Raw genomic sequence first — 21680 nt, 5'->3', positions numbered from 1 at the left:
TGGGGACTATTTATATATTGTATTAAGTTGTAAGCATAGAAATTATGTAACCAAAATGTCTGACAATGTTTGGTACACTGTAAGGCTACTATTAGGAGGATGCTTCATAATAATGAGTGTAATAATTTCCATGGAAACAGAATAAATACAAGGCACTAATTTCTTTTTTTCCTTTTCATGGCCATGTCTAAATCCTAAAATTGCTCAGAAATCTTCAATATTTAAGGTTGAAAGCCTGGTATGTGAAATTCTCACTGCTTTTGCCAAGACCTCACCAAATCAAATCTAGCACAAACCACAAAGGCTTAGGCTGTTCTCATTCTCATAAATGTCAGGCAGTAACAGTAAAACAATAGGTCTAACGTTTATGACAATGTAAATGAGATTTAAAAAAAAAACAACTCCAGAAAACTACATAAACACTGCTGTTTAGAGTTTTAAATCATATTATCTTTTGATGGCTGCTTTATGTTTTCTTTTGCATTACATTCCTTTAACTTGCTTGAAAGGTTCCTCGCTTTTGAGCAATCTCAAAGAAAACAGCAATAATGGATAGGTGGAGAAAATATTAAAAAGTTTAAACTTGTGGGATGCCTGGGTGGCTCAGTCAGTCATGATCTGACTTCGGCTCAGGCCATGATCTCGCAGTTCGTGAGTTTGAGCCCCGTGTCGGGCTCTGTGCTGACAGCATGGAGCCTGTAGCCTGCTTCAGATTCTGTGTCTCTGTCTCTCTCTGCTCCCCCTCCCACCCCCCCACCCCCCACTGCTTGTGCTCTCTCTCAAAAATAAACATTAAGAAAAATTTTTTTAAATCTAAATTTGTAATTGATATAATGTAGTAAGTAATTATTCTTAGTCATAAGAAATCACCTTAGAATGTCTTTAGTTTGTTCTTGGGAGGCATTTAAAAGTGTATAATTAAACTCAATTTTCATACAACTTTCATTCTGCGTAAAGTACACCTATGATAGTTGGGTTGGCAGACTTTAATTATGAGAGTAATAAAAGGTTATGGTTTTTGCTTCTCTGAAAGATTTTTAAGAAAAGACTGAAAAAGAAATTTTACATTTACCACCTAAAAGGCAGGAAAATAGAAAAACAATGATAAGTGCAATACACTACACTCTATTTCCTCAGAGATCTTATCCCCAGCAACTCAATCACCTATACCATAGATACTGACTCTTAAGAAATGGAAAGGACCTTGGGCCGCTGAGAGAAAGAACTCAAAATCAATGTACTTTACATATCCAACATTCCTGACTGTCGAATTATTTACAGTTCTTACTTCATTCACGGTTCTAACCAAGCTCATCTCTTTTATTTTCTAGTTCGCATAAGATTGGAGAAAGCCAGGAATGAAAGGAGTAGTAGTTATAGATAGTCAAAAGAACAGTACTATAAAGCTATACCCGTTAGCTAAGGGAAAAACAAAAAAAGAATAGCTATTAGAAGACTGACTGGGGCTTTTCAGCAAAGGAATACAAAAACTACATCAAAACTGATGCACCAGGTGATAGGTCAGCTTCTAGCTTACACAACAAGTGCTACTTAGGACAGAAGAGATACATATGATTGATTGTATTTCCATCTAACAAAGAGAATAAAATAAAACATTTTATTCTTAAAGTCATAAAGCTTCAGCAATCTTGAAAACCTATCAACTGTATCTCCAATGATGCTGGCTAATGAAACATAACTAGTTTTCCATCTCATCTCCCCAATCATATTTATTAAAAATAAAGGCAATGAAAATCCCATCTCTAATGCAGTATAACAATTTCCCTATGTCCAACTTAGTATTTCCTTACATTATGTTCCCTTCTCAAAACAATGAGCTGAACTTATACAACTTAATACAAATACAATAATCTTGGGCAGTTAGATACTGCTAGGCAGCAGGATAAGAATTTTACAAATGCTCATTGTTAGTGTTCTTCATAAGAAAACTAGTAGGGTAATGGCTCTTTTTTTTTATTTAATTAAAAAACTTTTTTTAATGTTTTATTTATTTTTGAGAGAGAGAGAAAGAGAGAGAGAGAGAGAGAGAGAGAGAGAGAGAGAGAGAGAGGACAGAGAATGTCAAGCAGGCTCCGTACTGACAGGAGAGAGTCTGATGCAGGGCTCAAACTCAGGAAGCATGAGATCATGACCTGAGCCACAGTCAGATGCTTAACCAACTGAGCCATGCAGGCACCCCAGGTGATGGCTTTGTAAGTGAACCTGTTCAGCTAATAATTCAGAGCCAGCAATTGTATGCTTACCATATAATATAGTTATTTAAAGATGCTTTGAATAAGTTAACTAATATTTAATATATGGACTGCAAATAGATAAACTTGATCTTCCCAACTTTCTTCCTAAATATCAAAAAGTATATATCCTGTAAAAAGATACTAAAATACATATTTAAGAACATCACTTACCTCATCACTTTCAGGCTGTGAAAACACAATCGGCTGGCCTGTATCTGAAGTTTCCCTTATATTAAGATGTAAGGGAATGTCCCCTAAAAGAGCCCACCAGACATCCATTAGCACTATAAAAGTTTATACAGGCATTTGGAATTTCACTATGTGAACTTCAGAAAAAAAACAAAATTTTTATTCAAGTCAACTTGAATTATGACTATCCTCATATTGCTAAATCTCTAAAAAAGGAATTTCAAATGAAAATTAGGGGCAACATATTCCATTTGAGGGTAGTTCAGACATTGTATATGAGTATATGAAAGCTATATGGTAGCCAATCAAGGGATAAGGACTCTGATTTATTCTTTGCTGTGGGTCTTCCAGCAAGAAATGGCTTAGAAGACATTTGTAAAATTATTTCTCCCTGTAATTTCTGATATAGACACATTGTACTAAATAACAAGAGGAAAATGAAGAGGGAAAGATGGGGAGACAAAGCCCCAAAAAAGAATAAATTATCTTCCTGAGGTTGGCAGATGAGTGAGCTAAGAGAACTGCCTGAAAGTAAGCCAGATCTGTTATCTCCGTGACCTGCCTCTTTATCATATCAAACTACTTTTCTTTATGTATTAATCTATATAGCGTTATATATAACTTGTGAGCTTGATGAGATCTCAGCAAGTATATAAGACCTCTACTACAGAGACTTGTCAGAAAGATTGTGTGTCTCTCCTGAGGATATGTTACTATTAGGTGGTAGAATTTAGGGCGAAAATGCTCTGATCCATAGTCCAGTTGACTCCACCATACCTTCACAAATGAAGCCTTTCAAAAGGCTGAGACTTAAAATGCTGTAAATGGAGTCTTAAGTAGAAGAGTTGACTCATCATGGTACTGAGCATTCTTAGAACAATTCCAAATCCATGCAAAGGTTACTGAAACCTGTGTGTATGTGAGCATGTTTATGCAAAATAAGGCATTCAGCACTATGCCAGGCTACTTAAATAAAGCAGAAGTATATGTTACAAAATTACAAACCTATTATAATTTATATTATGAAGTGCATAGAGGAACGGGTAATTCATGCTCCTCTTGTCAGCAAATTTGGGGATTTTAATCAACTCTTTAAATCTTTCCTAAATGTTCAATAGCCAAATGACAAAATACATGAATATTTCAGTAGTCATTTAAATTTGATGTCTATTCTATAGATCAACTTAAGCCTGTAAGAAACTGTCACAGGGGTAGGGGAAAATATGTTATATAAAATTCTTAGAAACCCATAAAGTTTTTTCTCTTGATTTATGCCATTATAGTAAGGAAACCTGAATGTTTTCATTTCTACTGCAATAATGGAAGAAAAAAGGCACAACCTTCTCCTTTATATAGGCACCTATCAATATAGTTTCTGACTTTCAGGGACTCATAATCCTATCTATAAGCACAGAAGAGTTGATCAAGAAAGAGGAAAACCTTTTAAGAAAATAGGTGGCACACCATAGTGAGAGTGGTAATGGGCTAACAGTTGCATAACAAAGGAGGAGAAAAAGGAGTAATGGTATGGAGAGTGGGTAAAATGCAGTCTGGCCTTGAAACGCACCTTTAAGGGGCTAGGTCTGAAAGAAGCAAGGGCATATTTCAGAGACACAACTGTTACAGAGAAAGTTCTGAGAGCCATTTTCCCAAATAATTATTTAGTGCAGCCCAATGGATGAAAATAAATTAAGAGGCAGCCCGGGAGTCAGTAAAGGAGATATTAGGGCCCCCGGGAAGTTCAACCAGCCAGGAGGCCATAGCTGGGAGAGGTCTTTCCCTGACTTCAGTTCCTTTTTCCTGACTACAACCTCTTTGTTATTGAAGCCCCTGCTCCAGATCATGGAAGTCTCACTGGGCCCCATGACTGCATTAAAAGGAAGAGATGTGTCCTGAGTTGGGATTCCAAATTAGTTTTCCCATAACACTGTTAGATACAGCCATCTATAAACACTATCCATTTTTCGTGATCAGTAATCAGTATTTCTGACACATTCTCAGGGTAACTACACATTTGTGAGCTCTTGGGTAAAATGTAACTTAGTGTGATTGCTTCTCTAAGAGATATATTTCAAATTCTAAATAAATGATTTACAATATCGTATATCATACCACCCATTTATAAATCAGGGAATTATAATGTTGTCAGCATAATTCAATAGCGCCATTATAATTACACATTTACTTTATTACATAAGTGTATGTCAATCTGTTGTTATTATGCAGATTTGGGAAATTGAACTTTCTAGGTTAGTCAAATAAAAAACAGTTGCAGAGTATAATTAGTGGCTATAATTAAAGCAACGTATCATAATATAACATTAGTATTCACCTGGTACTGTGGTGGCTGCTACAGTACAAATGCATAATAACAATAACACATTTAACATCAACTTTTAGAAGTTTAATTATAATAAACAATGTTGTGAAATTCCTTGATCTCTAAGGGATCTTAATTGTTAACTTCCTAAAACTAATAATTCACTCTATTCCTTCCTTATTCAGCATCTAACATCTGCCTTTGCCCAGAACAGAAACTCATTCATAACGAAAATTATCAACACATGTTTCATAAAATGTCCATTAAGTTGCTTGTAGATTTTCCAAAAATCATGTTTTATCTAAAATCTGTGTTTTGCTCACTTAACACATGAGTTCACTTCTCATAACACTAATTAATCCTTCAATTCAGTAATGTGAATGGTATGTACAATGTAAATTTCAGGTACTATATTTCACAGACATGGCAAACACATTATAAAAAGATTACAGAAAACAGAAAATATTATCTTTCTAGAGCAAAAGGACTGATAAATTCAGAACTTATCAGAAAGGCATTTTTTCATATGCACCAAGAACTGACACTTTCAAAGGTTGCTACAACACACTGACCAGGTATTTTCATATGCCTATCTGTTTATACTGAGAGATATGTTCTCAGCTTAGCAAACAAAGTGATGACCATTATTTAAAATAAGGACTTCAAATTATAAAACTCAGACCACAAAACTCTTCTCAAACTCAATTATAGGCAGTTCTTGCTTATGGTAAAAGTGATAATTGGCAGAACAAACCTCCTCTTCAAAAAGCCTCCCACTAACGAAATATATAAAGCCAAAGAAAGGTTAACGAACACATACGACTCCTTATACTTAATTTAAAACACAAAACTGAAGACAATTCATCATTTTCTGAGACACTCTTCATCATCATCTTATCCACACCTCCCCTTCTGCCATTTCCTCTGCAAAAGAATATCCTATGGTCTTACCTAGAACATCAAGATCAAGGGTCCGTGCTAGTCTTCTGGCACCATCAGCACCAAAAATATGAGTTTTATGTTTACATTTTGGACACTGGAAAACACTCATATTTTGGACAAGGCCCAGAACCTAGAATAACAAAAACCACTGAAATCAAAACAAAGTTAAACCAAACCTCAATCCATTATTTCAACAAGTTTTTACTGAGTGCCCACTGGGTTCTAGTGATACAATGATGAATAAGTTATTGTTTCTGCTCTAAAGGGAACTCACACGCTAGTGAGAGAGCAAGACACATGTAATTAACTTTAATAATGTGATAAATGTTAAAGAGATAAAAATAACAGGGATCAAAAAATTCTGTCTGGGAAGAATAAGAGGTATCTCTGAGCTGCCCACATTGCTTGGAATTGTTTCTTCAGGTTAAGGATGAGAATAAGGGTTGAGGCCTACAGCAGGAATTCTATGTGGAAAGAAGAACACAAGCCAAGTCAGGGGAATGTAGCCACAAATGGCCTATTTGGGCTACAAGCTAAGGGGGGGCAAAGGCAGAAGCTGGCTTGGTAAAGGGAGGTGAAGGTCAGATGGTTAACATGCTAGATGCCATTCACGTGTTTCAGACTTTCTTCTTGAGACAACAGAAAACCACAAAAGGTTTTTCAAGTTGGAAAGATGGCCCAACAAAGGGTTTTTCAAGTTGAAAGATGATCGAGGTAATGTTACAAAATCAGACCCATTTTTTAGAAATTTAGCCCTGATAGCAATACAGAAAAACTAAGCAGAAACACAGGAAAATAAATAATTAAGAGGTTATTGTGAACAAAGCGTCATAGTAAATAACACCTAACAAGTACTGAGTGCTTATTATATACCAGGCACTGGGGGTAAATGGTTTAGATGAACTATCTTATTTACTCATCTCAAAAACTTTATGAGATGAGTATTTTATCATCCTCATTCCATAACTGAAAAAAAGGACACTTCTAGCAAAAAACTCTTGGCTCTTATCAGAATGTTATTATTTGAAATAAAAATTTAAAGTCTTACAGAAAGTGTCCATCTCTTTCTGAATTTCCTAACTTCTGGCATAAAAGAGATACTTTATAAACATTTGTTAAATAGACAGGTTCTGCAAATATAATCCTTATTCATATTTCTTTTAATCCCACTCTTTTTAAAAAATATTTGTTTATTTATTTATTGAGAGAGAGACAGAGATGGGGAGAGACAGAGAAATCCCACGCAGGCTCCACATTTAGTATTTATTTATTTATTTATTTATTTATTTATTTATTTAGGGGGAGAGACGGAAGGGGGAGAGGGAGGGAGAGAAAGAGATAAATCCCAAGCAGGCTCCCCACTTAGCATGGAGCCCGATGCAGGGCTTGATCCCATGACCACGAGATCATGACCTGAGCCAAAATCAAGAGTTGAATGCTTAAGTGACTGAGCCACCCAGGTGCCCCAATCCCATTTTCTCATTAATGGAAATTAAAGCAGTGCATCGCTTCTAAAATAAAAATAAGGAAACACAATTATCAGAGGCTTAGAGATAACATGTCTATATCATCCTATCAATTCCACCAAAAAGATCATCATTACAGGAGGTATCTCTATTAGAACATGTGCATTTTAAATGAAGGATAGCAGTGATAGTCTACAATGAAACATACAGATAAGGTGATCAAATTTATTCTTCTCTCTGAAAAGAGAAACAGAAAAGACTAAAGTTTTTCAGAACACATGCAAATGAAGACAAATTGTGAGGGACATACATTCGTAGCTAAGCATTTTCTAAGCATCGAATAGATGCCATTTTGCTGATGCAAAGTATTATAAAAAATAAATCACACTGTACTTCGGTAATTCAATACCATCTCCAAAAAGCCAGAAGAAAACACCGCTAATATCACACACCTTATTTCTTTATTCACTATGTCTATATAATACACCCATTGCTTGGGCAGTTTTACTGCCATTTATATTAAATGTGATATAGTCCCCTCACTGTAGAGCTTTCAACTTGAACATAAATATATCACTCAAGAAATGGGAGGGCAGTGCCTGGGTGGCTCAGTTGGTTAAGCATCTGACTCTTGATTTCGGCTCACGTCATGACCTCAGAGTTTGTGACTTGGAGTCCCACAGTGGGCTCCATGCTGACACTGCAGAGCTGGGTCAGGATTCTCTGTCGCCCTCTATGCCCCTTCTCTGCTGTCTCTCAATCTCTCTCAAAATAAATACATAAACGTAAAAAAAAAAAAAAAAAAAAAAAAAAGAAAGAAAGAAAAGAAAAGAAATGGGAAAGGAAAAACAAATAATGTGAACACCTAGGTGAGGGTATACTGTAATTCAGAGAGAATGGAAAAAGCATCCCTACTCCACAATCTCTTAGACTCCCCAAAACAGAAAGGGATGGAGCAAGTATTTTCAATGTATATGATTAACGTATAAGTATCTTGTTACTGTTCTCTATGCCTCAGACATGTTCTCTATAAAGACCACAAAATGTCACAAACATAAAACTATAAGCAAACTCAATATTTAATGGGCTCCTATTATATGCCAGTTACCGGGCTAAGCGAAAGGGGTAGCATTCAGTGGTGAACAAAACAGACTTGATCCTCACACTCCTGGATAGAGAAACAGACTAAACAAATATTGCAAAAATCCACTTAAAAACTGGAAGAGATTCTCTGGAAGCAAGTACAGTGTATTATGAGAGTGTAGAACACAGAGGACAACATACCCTGGGAGTCACAGAGGAGTTTCTTGAGGAAATATGTGACGCAGAAGTTAAAGAATAAAAAGGAGGAAAAACTCTCAAGATACAAGTAGGGAGAAGTCTCCTTCAAGGAATTGAAAAGCCAGCATGGTTGAGGAATGGTGTGAGTAGTGTGAGATTTTTCTAGCAGGACACAAAGCACTAAACATAAATAAAAAGTCATTTTGTTAAAGTGGTCATTAAAATTAATAACTAAATTGGAAGACACAAGAGAGAGTGCAAAGGCAAAGTATAAAGCAGGAGGTGGTATTTATAATACACATCCATGACACAGGGCTTTTATCTGGAATATATAAAGAACTCCACAAATCAATAAGAAAAAGTCAGAAATTAAAAAATGGGCAAGGCTTAACCAGCACTCCATAAAAGAGGATATGCAAAGACCAACAAATGTGAGAAAAAAGGGTTCAACTTCACTAATCATCAGAGAAATGCAAATTAGGACCACAATGAGATATCATGCATATAAGCTTTAAGACCTGATTAGAATAGATGAATGTCTATATGACTGTAACAACCACCAACACCAAATCTCCATGAGGACGGAGAGCAAGTAAAACTCATAGTTTCACCTGAGTGTAAACGGGTACGACCATTTTGGAAAACTGGCAGTTAATCTAAATAATTGATATATGTTTAGTTTCCACTATGGCATAGTAATTCTGCTCTCAGTTATACATTAACAGGAATGTGAACTTAACATTCAACAAAACACATGTACAAAAGTATTCACAAATAACACTAATTATTCCCAGATAGAAAATGACCAAATGGCCATCAACAGTAAAATGGACAAATAAATTGTGGCACAGTCACACAATGGAATGCAACATGGTAATGAAGTTTAAGCGAAATAAGCAACATGAAAGTATATACTTATTCTTCCATTTACATAAAGTTTGCAAACAGGCAAAACTAATTTATGGTGTTATAATTTGGGTTCCACTTTGGGGAAACTATTATAAATAATGCTTCCATGAATGTTTTTATACATGTCTCCCCCTTTTTTTCTTTTTTTTGCTAAGTATTTAGGTTACGCATGTTTAACTTCAGCAAAAAATGCCAGGTTTTCCAATAAAGTTCTACCAATTTACACTCCTCCCAGTAATGTATGAGAATTCCAGGTGTGACACAGCTTCACCAACATATGGTATCATCAGTCTTCTTTATTTTAGCAAGTATGGTGAGTCCATTGTGCTGGACTGTTCAAACTGTCAATGTGTTTATAATAGGAACTATATTTCCTAGAATCTTCCTTCATATATATGGCTCCTGGTTAAAGTTCCCTGAAAGTGGAATGAAAACCCGGAGGTGGCAGTGAAGCCTTAGGCATCACACTCTACTTTCCTTTGGTTAGAGCTGGTGAAAGAAAGATGCAGGAGTGTACGTGTATTCCAGTTTGCTCTCTTTCTTCCTGATGCTGTGCCCAGCTCTCCTTTGCACTGTGGCTTTAATTTGTGTTGCCATAATTATTAATGAAGTTGAGCATATTTTTTAAGAATTTTCTAATGTTTATTTATTTTTGAGAGAGAGAGAGAGAGAGAGAGAGAGAGAGAGAGAGAGACAGAGCATGAACAGGGGAAGGCAGAGAAAGAGGGAGACACAGAATCCAAAGCAGGCTCCAGGCTCTGAGCTGTCAGCGCAGAGCCTGACACAGGGCACGAACTGCGAGATCATGAACCAAGCCAAAGTCGAACACTTAACCGACTGAGCCATCTAGGCACCCCGAGCACATTTTTACATGTTTAATGGTCATTGTATATTCTCCTCTGTGAAATGTCTGTTCAGGATTCTTGTCTTTTTTTTTTTCTATTGATCATGTGTTGTTGTTGTTTTTCATTGAATTGTAAGTATTCCTAGTATTTTAAAATATAATTCCTTTGTTTTTTTTTTAATTTTTTTTAAACATTTATTATTGAGAGACAGAGAGAGACAGTGTGAGCATGGGAGGGGCCGAGAGACAGGGAGATACAGAATCTGAAGCAGGTTCCAGGCTCTGAGCTTTCAGCACGGAGCCTGTCGCGGGGCTTGAACTCACAAACCGAGAGATCATGACCTGAACCGAAGTCAGACGCTCAACCGACTGAGCCACACAGGCGCCCCGAAAATATAATTCCTTTGTTGATTGATTCTCAACTTTGATACTGATTTCATGCAGAAATTATAATATTTTTAATATACTGAGTTAAGTATGTTATTAAAATTAAGGTCAGCTGTTTTGTTTTGGTTTGTTTTCCTAATTTTAAAATATGGCTACTAAAGGGGCATCTGGGTGGCTTAGGCGGTAAAGCATCCAACTTTGGCTCGGATCAAAAATCTCATGGTTCGTGGTTTGAGCCCTGTGCTGGGATCTATGCTGGCAGCTTGGAGCCTGCTTCAGATTCTCTGTCTCCCTTTCTCTTTCTGCCCCTCCTCTGCTCCTGCTTTCTCTCACTCTCAAAAATAAATAAACATTAAAAATATATATACGGCAACTAACCATTTTTAAATCACATTTGTGGCTTGCATTACATTTCTGCTGGAAAGTACTGTTGTAGACAATTGAAGCATGACTACAGAATTTATTTTGGTAGTTCTCCTATTTAATGTTGCTTTAAGGTCCTAAAGATGCACAAAAACATTTATGAGGGCCAGTGATTTATGAATATTTTTAAAAATTGAAGAAACATGAAACAGTTGCCTCCAAGACTATATAAGAAAGATAAACTGTCAAGTTTCTTTGCTTTTAGTTGAAATTATATCAACTGATTGTGATAACACACACATACATTTATTTGATTAATTAGAAAGAAAACATATTAAGATATGCAAAGTATGTAACAGACAACTTTTTCAAACCATGGGGTTAGTTGGAAGAAAACTTAAAAGAAAGCCTGGAGTGTTAAAAAGATTAGAAAACACTATGCTAGGTTTTAAAAAAGCAGTCCTCTATAATCAAAGAGTTTTGAACAGGGGCAGCTAATATAATAAGAAAGGACATCAGAACATCCAAATTACAATTTTGTTCATAAAAATTTTTCTTAAAAAGGAAAGATTTCATGTCCATGTGACAACTCTGTACTGTCTGCTCCCCCCCAAAAATGCCTTATATTGTGTGAATATTTCATGTATTGTTAGGCTGTTTGTTTATTATAGAGCTATTTTGTATAGCAGAAACATTAGAAAACAGATGCTTTGCCATAGCTTAATTTACATAATACCATTAAAATGCAGCTGCAAGCATGCTCAATCATTTTTTAATGTCTCATCAAAATATAACATGACTTTTTGTGTCAACTATACTCAAATAAAAAAATTTTAAAGAGAAAAAATGTATAAGATCCCGATCTCTTTTTACCTCAGCTAGTTTTACTGAAAGAAAGTAAATGCCACATGTCTGCTTAACATCAGCCACCACAAACCTTTTACACGTTACTTTTACGTTATTCCAATCCATCATTGGCTCAGAAGGGTACTTCTTTTATCAACTTAAAAAAAATTGACTCTCTTGAAATATCAACATTGCTTTGAAATATTGGATTTTTGTGTCCAACTGAATTGAATTAAGCAAGCTCAAAAGGCCTCAATTTTAATTTCTTCTTGGCATTTTAAATTCAGATTCAGGTAAGTAACAAGCAAGATTTTCAGGCTACTATGTAATCCAATTTCTCAAGGTTACAATCAGGTTAAATTCTTGCTGGTTGGAATTTGTCACAAGGATTACAAAATATGATTTAAGAAAAAAATGAGGAAGAGAAACTGTTAAATAGAAAATAAATAAAAATAACTGAAATAGATTAGATTCAGTTCTCCATTAGCCTTGAACCAGGTTTTAGTATATTCCTTGAAACAAGTGTACAAATATTATAATTTTTAAAAATGACATGGATGTTTTTGTTTTCTTTTTCAGAAGTAGTCTGGCATGGAAAGAACAATGAATGGGGAAATTCATGTTCTTCTCAGGACCAACTAAATAGCTGTGTGCCCATGAGGTGCAAACTCAACTTCTCTACATCTTGAATTCCAAAATGAGGGTTTATATTAAATGATGGTCTCTATAATAATGATCCCTAAAATCTACTACTAAAACAATAACATTCAGAGCCTCCCTTTATAGTGCCATGTATTAAGGTCTATGCTAAGTACTACATATATAATCTCATTTAACTGCCATTATAACCTATAAGATGGGTCACAAAACACTGAAGCTAAATTACTTGCTCAAGGTCAAACAGTTAGTAAATAACACAGCCAAAATTCAAACCAGCTGGGTCACTGCTTTGTATATGGAAGTCAATAAACAAGATGACAAGTAAATGGACTTGAGGATTTTGTTCATGGAACTAGGCGGTCTGAAACAATACTGAGCCAATATGGCCTGGGATAGTAATGAAGAGCACAGTTATAATGGAAGGCCTAATTTGAACCATTTTCACACTCACTGCTGCAATCCAACCTTAGATTTCATTTTCTTCTCCTGGTCATGGAATTCCCTTTCCCAAAAAACACCCTCATTATACCTCTCTTGACTCCTCCCCATTATTCAATGCACCCATTTCCTGCCCTTACTTGCCCACCTAGACAGTCAGAAACCCAATGGTAAGCAAATTTAATGGAGACCTCTCTTGCTCCCTGAAATTTCTAAGCTTGTGGTATTCTCCCATGTCCATATTACTACAGTTTGGATTACTCAATTTTGGATAATCCACAGAAAAAGCAGTTAAAAATGTGGGCTCTGGAAAGTATACTGTTTGGGATAGGAGCCCAGATGCCCACTAAACTGACAGGTAACCTTATGTGAGTTATTTAATCTTCTTACCACAGTTTCCACATCTGCAAAATGAGAGAAAAAAATGTTATCTGTATCACAGGGTTGTGAGAGTTATTATTACTTTAATTCATGTAAATCACATAGAACAGCATTCTCAATAAAAACATTCAGGGACTTGTGAGAGATCCTAAGGGAAGACACAAATGAGCATACAACTTTGGTCTCTGAGATGTAATAATGGTCAAGATGCAGACTGCTACCCAGTTTTATAAAGGTTACCAAAAAAGAAAAGTCACTCTTCTAAAAGTGGAAAAATTAACCAATTGTGAAGAAGGAAGCCACATGTGATACATCATGTGCAAACTAGTTAGTGTGATCCTAGAAAGAATTCAAACGACACTTTGTAAAGCCTCTACAGCCAATAATGAAAGATTCTTCAAATACATCAAAGGTATGAAACTTCCCAGAGAACCAAATGAGACTATTTGATAATCACAGAGGAAAACATATTCAAGGAAGAAAGGAGAGAATAAATGTGTCACTTGCCTCTATTTTCACATAAGACTGCCTATTTCTAAATTGTTTTTTTATGGCAGGTCAGCTCGAGGTATTAAGTATAATTGGACTTTTGGGGTCTAACAGACAAACAAGATAGATGCTAAAAAAAGCTCTAAGATGTGTTTCATGAATACATGAGTTTTGAAGACATTCATAGGTGAAGGTGTGGAACCCCAGGTCCAAACAATTAACCTACTACCATAACTGGCCACTCTGCCAGAAAAAATAATAAACCACAACTTTGATCCTCATTGTTGAGAACATTGTGTAGGGTCTGTGGTAATGAAAATGGAAAACAGTGGAAAATGGAAAGAAAACATTGATGGGAATCATCTAATTGAGGTTCTAAGATCACCTCATTTTTCTTAGAAGAAAATATAATCATTAACCCTTTCAAATAAATATTTAAAAGTTCCACACCACACTAGTATTTTTGGTTTCTCTGAATTTCTTGTTTTTAATCAGCAAGAAAAGTAAACCACAGGAAAAGCAAAATTCCTATCTCCCTTTTTAAAAATAAATAAATATTCTCAAGGCTGAAATAGTTATAGAATTTTCAGGACTACTTACAAGGGAAAAAAAGGTAAGTTCAGTGACCAGCATTAGGCTATAATCTGTATTTTATTTCCAGGTCATCTGTAGCAGAGACAGGTAGCTTTGACCAAACTCCATGGCCTCATCTTCATTGGCACATAACTAATCTAATTTTCTTGGGCTCCTTGAGAAATGTGACATATGATCACATGACTTTTAGTGAAGTGTGAGTAGAAATGTATGTATGTCTGGTCCATAAAAATCTCCATGTACACACTTCTGTTCCATTTCCCCCCCTGGCTGGCTCAAAAGAGGATGGCCCCAAAGGTGGGTTTAGAACTCAAATGTGAAAATGGCAGAGGCTATAGCAGCTTAAATGACTTCCTGGAAGAAGACCACCCTGCTCACCTATTCATCTATGAGTACTGTTACATGAGCAAGAAATAAACTTCTATTGTATTTGCATCATTATATATTTTGAAGTTTATCTGTGACAGCAATTAACATGTATTAAATGATGCAAATTTAAATTAACACAGAATTTTAGACTCTATATAACTTTAGCAACTAATCTATATGAAAAGAATGGTTTAGGCTCAACTAAAGTACTCAAGGAATAAGGAAATCTCAAAGACACTATGCATCTAAGGTGTAAAAAATTTCTTGTTAATATTCTTATTAGAAAATAAAGGACTAGTCAAAACACATAGGTCAAATACATAAATATCTATGAAATGTATCTGTTTCATGATAACATTCTGAAAGTAATTATAATAAGCAACATTAATCGACATTTTATATTTACATTATTGGTTGTTTCAGCTTGTGCTGAACACTGTACTAAGCTTTTTACACGCATTATCTCATTTATTTCTCTTCTCAATCCTCTGAGGGAAATGGTACTATAATTCTCATATTCTGAATTAAGTAACTTGCAGAGGTCATACAGCAACAAAGTGACAGACCTAGGATTTGAACTCTAGCATTCAGATTCCTGAGCTTACTCTCTTTACCACTATGCAAAAATGCCACTGTAAGTAGCACCCTATTGCCTAAAAAAATTATAATAAAATTTCTAAAGGAATTTAATTTGTAACCATAAAAGAAGTTATATACTTATTAAAGAATATAGCTCTCTCAGGGCTAAAAAATATCAATCTATGTATAAGAGGCTACAAATATACAGATTAATATATCTGTTTCTGTGAGGAGAAGGGATGGTCACATACATCATGTGATGTGAACAGTACTAAAAAGGCCAACACCAAATCATTTGCTCCACCAGTCTCTTCCTTGCCAAACAGTTTTAAATCACAACCCTCATAGAGAATAAGGGCAGGGATTTGTGACTGAGAATCTAATGTCTTATTTCTACCTCACTGTCATCTTGAGCAAAAAACTAGCTCCTGGTAGATTTATTAATATGGCAGCCTAACTCTCAAAATCCCTTAGATTTCTGCCATTTTTTTTTTCTAACCACCCTACCTCATGTAATCAATTGCCAAGCCTGGCAATTCTTCCTTCAAAATGTCCACCACATTTATTCCCCTTTCCATTTTCAATGCTGTTATACTATATCAGACCCTTACTTCCTATCACCTACAGTGGTATTTTTCCAAATTATTAAAACTATCTTACCATAAGAGAAATATTTTAAGTGTTAATCAATACAAATGTACACTTCTATGTATTGACAACTGAGACCAAATCTTTATGAAATAATACTTTCTCTTTTTAAGAGCAATTAACCCGGATATTGAAACCTTGGTTTCATCCCTCACAGTACTGGTTTCATGACTCATTGGTGGGTTACAACCTGCAGTTTGAGTAACTCTGACCATTGCAAATGCTTCCTTCATGCCTCCACACTCTCCTGGCTCCTGTCCTTTCTATTCATTTCCACCAAATTAAGTATTTTTAAAGTTCCTTTCAAATCAATTATTTCCTTTCCCACATTCTTTATGGACTCCTCTAAAAATCTCAAGAACAAAGTCTAAATCCTTAGCTCAGCTGTTAAAGCTCTACCAAACCTGGGCCTAGTATAACTGCCAAACATTACCTCAACTATAGAGAAACTGAACAGCCCTGAACACAACTTGTGATTTCCTGATTCTTTTCAGACTCACTTCTGTCCCTCCAGTCCCCTGCGATAGCTATGAAAATCCTATTCCATTCATTTAATCTGTATATGTTTAGTAAGCAACAATATGTTCTTGGCACAGAGGGAGGTAAGGAGTCCCTTCACTCAGAGCTTATAGTCTGGCACTACAAATGTGAAAGTACTGACAAATATGAAAACAGTTAAAAAGGAGAAATAGAGTGTTACTAGATCATGCACTAGAAAGAATTCACCTAGTTAACAGGGACAGGGCAGTCTCCCAGAAAAAGAACCATTTAATCTAAGTACCGAAGGATAAAAAGGAGCTACTAAGTTAAAAAAAAAAATGAGGGTAAGTTAAAAAAAAAAAAATAATGGTTCTCATGTGGAGAAACAGCATGCTCAAGGCCATGAAGAAAGAAACTTTGTGGCAATCTAAAATACATGGAAGATGACCAGTTTCACTGTAGCAGAGAGAATGCAAGGCAGAGTGACCTGTGACTGGGGAATAAAGACAACAGCAGATTGTGGCTGGCGTTATATCCAAGGTCAAATGTCCATATAAGTATTTACCTTAGGCCTATCATACACTTGGTAATTGAATATTTAAGAATATTTAAGGCATGTTTTCTTGCCCTCCAGGAACTCACATTCTTCTGTGGAGACTGACAGGTAAACTGTAGTGGGATAAGAGTCAAACTAGGTATATGATACAGTAGTTCAGAGAAAGATTAACCTTTTCTGGGAATTTGGGAAAAGCTTTCCAGAGAAAGTAAATTTCCTGAGCAAGAATTTGAAACATGCATATGAGTTCCCAAGCTAACAATGGCTTATCAGGCAAGGGACTAGGATATGCAAAATAACAGGGGCATAGAAAAAATCATGACTTTTCCATGAAAGCCCTACTTAATAGCCAAGAGAAGAAAGTGTTCTCATGCTCCTCAGAATTCAGGGCACCTTCACCATAATGGAGCTAGTCCACAGGACCATAAGGAACTTAACAGAAAAGGCTTCATCCTTTTTTTTTTTTTTTTTTTTTTTTTTTTAGTCACCAAGGGAACTTATCACAGTACTTTGCTTATGGAAGGCATTCAATATGAGTAAATACATATTTGTAGAATAAGCTATCTACTGAATTAAAATTAAGGGTTCATTACCTATAGAAAGAGTAAGAGAAGAAACATACTTTAATATAATTTTCAGGAGCTGGTAAAGAGACTGCCCAAGAAGGAAGGGCTGGAGAGTGAAATCCCTGTAACTCTAAAAGTTCAAATGGTAAGGGAAGGACTCTAAACTGAGGTGCCTGGACCTCCCTTGTACAAGAAGCAACAAAAATGTGTTAGAATGTCACAAGGCAAAAAGTACTCACTGTTAAAAATGTGTAAAGTTAAAAAATATTTTTTTAATTTATTTGTTTTGTGTGTGTATGCATGTGTGTGTGTGAGAGAGGGAGAGGGAGGGGTGGGGAGTGCTCATGCTCAGGGGAAAGGCAGAGAGAGAGGGAGAGAGGGAGCGAGAGAATCCCAAGCAGGCTCCACGCTGTTAGTGCAGAGCTGAACCCATGAGATCATGACCTGAGTCGAAATTAAGAGTCAGACAGATGCTTAACCAACTGAGCCACAGAGATGCCCCTGAAAAAAATTTATTGTTTAAAAAAAAACAGTCTACCTACAAACACTGAAATAATCAAGGATTTGGCAGAGTTGATATGATTTCAGGCAGAGAACGGAGAATTTAATAGTTCATTTCTTCTTCTCCTTCCCTTATCCAAGCCTTGAGTTTTAAGAAAGCATTTAAATTAACTTCAAAATGTTCTTGTAGACATTACTAAACTCTGTCCATACCAATGAATTCCAATGACATCATTGTTTCCATGGTAACTAATGCACTTCAAAAAGGAAAAAAAAAACAGAAAGCAAGACTAAAGACCAGGCAACAATGAAATAAAGTGGTATAAACAAAGCATAACAGTTCTTCTTTGCATTTATGGAACACGTTCTAATTTCAGATGCTTTATGATTACTTAGACTCCAAGGCTCTTAAATGCCAGAAGTATCTCAGAGGTCATCAAATCTACATCCCACACATAACCAGGATCCCCTTTACAATGTAGCTGCACCATGGTTGTCCCAGTGTTTACAGAGCTCATTGCTGCAAAGTTCTCACTCATTCATTTGCAAAGATTACTGAGCACCTTGTTCTGAGATGATTAACATATTTTACCTCCTTTAAAAATTTTTCTTGTTTAGGGGTGCCTGGGTGGCTCAATCAGTTACGCATCTGACTCCTGATTTTGGCGCAGGTCATTATCTCACAGTTCATGAGTTTCAGTCCCACATTGGGCTCCACACTGCCAATGCAGAACCTGCTTGGGATTCTCTCTCTCCCACTCTCTCTGCCCCCACCCTGCGCTCGCTCTCTCTCTCTCTCTCTCTCCAAAAATAAATAAATTAACATTAAAAATTTTTCCCTCTTGTTTAGAGGGCAAATAATTGAAACATAGGGGTGAAAAAAAGAGGGCTATTATAAAGATACAGGATGATGTCAAAAAAGCTAACTTGGGATTATGCAGTTCCGATGACTTTTACATCTATTCCACTTCAGCCCCACACACCCATGACCAACCACATCTGGGACCTTGTCATTACCCAGAAGTGTTCCAACTGTGCACACATAAACTGCAACATTTACTTTCTGACCACAAACAGCTCTTTCACTCCCTAGCTAATCCTGCACTAGTCCTATGAGCTTTTTGCAGCCCAAGATCCTGCATGTGAAATATTTCCTCACTGTATTTCCTTGCTTCTATTCTTCAGTGGCACCCACCTAGAAATAGCCTAACCTGGACTTAGTGACCATCCCTCTTTCCCGCTGTTATGTTCCATAGGACTCTGCCTCACCCTTTCTTCCAGAGTCTAGAGAAAAATCTGTTGGAACAATTGAGATTGTTTGCCTCTTTACTTATAGGGCAATATATATCAAGTGCTGCAGGTAAGTGAAAATAACATAAAAGACTAAAAGATACATACAGTGAATCTGTCATTAGATCCCATCAATTTGGTCATTAGACATCCAACTAGCAAAGTGCATGTAAAACCTGACCCATAGCCGAAGTCCCATCAAGTAACAGCATCAGCTGAAATAGGTGTATGCAATGATAATTTACAGGGTGGGAAATAAAAAGTGCTGGTTTCAGCTTTTTAAAAGACTTTTCCCTCAAGAACTGCATGATGCTTTTGAGTAGACTGTACATAGGTCTCTACCCTTATCTTACAGAATGAGAAGTTAAGCATTCCCTTACATGCTGATAGGATGACTATTATCCTAGTTGAAGTGGCAGTAACAGACCACTGGCCCTGTCACCTAATTTCTGCCAGAAAGATTACGGATAACTCGTTTTCAGTTTTCGGTAGATAGCCCTCTAACTTTTTGCTGATTTATATTTTTAAAATCCCATATAAGTATTCTTATTTAGTGGGGAGCCTGGGTGGCTCAGTCAGTTAAGCATCTGATTTCGGCTCAGGTCATGATCTCTCGTTTCGTGGGTTCCAGCCCAGCATCGGGCTCTGTTCTGGCAGCGTGGAAGCTGCTTGGGATTCTCTCTCTCTCTCTCTCTCTCTCTCTCTCTCTCTGCGCCCCCCCCCCCCCGCTCTTGCTCTCTCTCTCTCTTAAAAGTAAATAATAAACATATTTTTTAAAGTATTCATATTTAGTTATTTGGGTGGGTGTTACTTATACCTAGTTTATCTTAGAGGGCATAATAGGAAGTCACATTGCTCAAACTATATGCTTTATTGAGACATTTTTCTGAGGTGTGCTGTTGGTTACCATTGCTTTAAAAATATTTCCAAGCTAAAATTCACAATGTAGGACATCATGGGGTGTTTAACACTCATTTATCCACATATAAAGGTGGCCTTAAAACACCTTACGATCACAATTTTATGCCTACTATGGAATACCCTCAGACCTCTTGGAAAGTAAGTATATAAGCATAATCCTTATCAGGCTCCTCAATTTTCATCAAACAATGTGAATCCAGTCCAGAGCTCCATGGCTTATTAATGCATACAGCTCTGTACTAACTGACAAGGGGGAAGAGGTACTTGTCCAAGATGGTCATCTCAACTCCACTACTCTGCCATTTTATACATTTCAGAAGCTCCCCTGAGAAAAAAAAACATTTATGAGAGTCCACTCATGCTACTACACCACTGGATCTTATACCATGTCACTGTTTCACTGAAGAATTCAATGAAAGTTATGAATTCTCTCCATACCAAAACAAACTCAAAGTGAACATACAATTTGGGGATGGGGAGGAGGGAAAGGAGAAAGAATCATGAGATCCCTGAAGCTAACCCATGGGCTGAAGTCTAAAAAACTCTGTCCTGTAAGATTTATAATCTACTCCTGAATTAATCAAGGCCATCTGATAGCCAAGATGGAGGCATCATGTTGGCTTTGTACACAAATGCTTGCTCTAAACTGTATTCTGGAGCAAGTCCACTTGCTTACGCCGATGCACACTTGGAGAAAAAACCTATTTATGTTTTTTGTTTGGTTAAATTTATTTATTTTGAGAGAAAGAGAGCACAAGCAACGGAGGAGTAGAGAGAGAATCCCAAGCAGGCTTCAAGGTGTCAGCGCAGAGCCCAGTTCGGGTCTCGAATTCATGAACTGTGAGATCATGACCTGAACCGACATCAAGAGCTGGATGCTTAACTGAGTGAGCCTCCCAGATGCCCCTATTTATGGTTTTTAAGAAAAGGTAATGAGAGTATGTTCATTATATAAAGGATTTCTTTTTTCTGAGAACCTGGGAGAGACTTATGCCTCTCTGGTCTCAGCTCTCTTTCCCTTGAACATCAAGCTCTTTCTAACCTCATGGAAATGGACAGTTTTATAAAAACTCTATGTGGCTGCTAGAAAATTCACGGCATACTTCTCATATGAATTTAAGTCCCTCAATGGCATGCAGTTTGTTTACAAATTCACTTCTAACCCTGATTTCAATAGTTCTTTGTCTTAATATTATATTAATTTGTTTTGTCATATTATATAGAAAATCTTCAGATACATTTTAGAAGACAGTGAGCTATGTATGAGTTAAACTGGAAACAAGGAAAAAAAGTCACTTTTTTCAACTGTCTTCCCACCAGAGCTCTATTCAAGTGTATCTACCTAAACACTCAGGTGGGGTTTTTGTTGTTGTTGTTGTTGTTGTTGTTGTTGTTTTGTCAATAAT

At 36.4% G+C, this 21680-nt stretch overlaps 1 protein-coding gene across 5 annotated transcripts in view; it reads right to left on the bottom strand.

Annotated features, from left to right (window-relative positions):
- The window catches only part of NUBPL (NUBP iron-sulfur cluster assembly factor, mitochondrial), a 228131-nt gene that overhangs the window by 6649 nt on the left and 199802 nt on the right, over positions 1–21680 (bottom strand). For all 5 annotated transcript variants that reach the window (XM_019428089.2, XM_019428090.2, XM_019428091.2 and 2 more), the window contains 2 exons: positions 5716–5836; positions 2427–2509 (listed from right to left, as the gene is read on the bottom strand). In XM_019428089.2, coding sequence (XP_019283634.1) covers positions 2427–2509; positions 5716–5836 — 204 coding nt within the window. The remainder of the gene's footprint in view (positions 1–2426; positions 2510–5715; positions 5837–21680) is intronic.

The sequence above is a fragment of the Panthera pardus genome, unplaced genomic scaffold (genome assembly GCF_024362965.1).
Source record: "Panthera pardus isolate Hobbes unplaced genomic scaffold, ASM2436296v1 HiC_scaffold_24, whole genome shotgun sequence".
Taxonomy (NCBI): domain Eukaryota; kingdom Metazoa; phylum Chordata; class Mammalia; order Carnivora; family Felidae; genus Panthera; species Panthera pardus.
The sequence above is the reverse complement of the archived record's forward strand: the minus strand, read 5'-3'. Positions and strand labels throughout refer to the sequence as shown.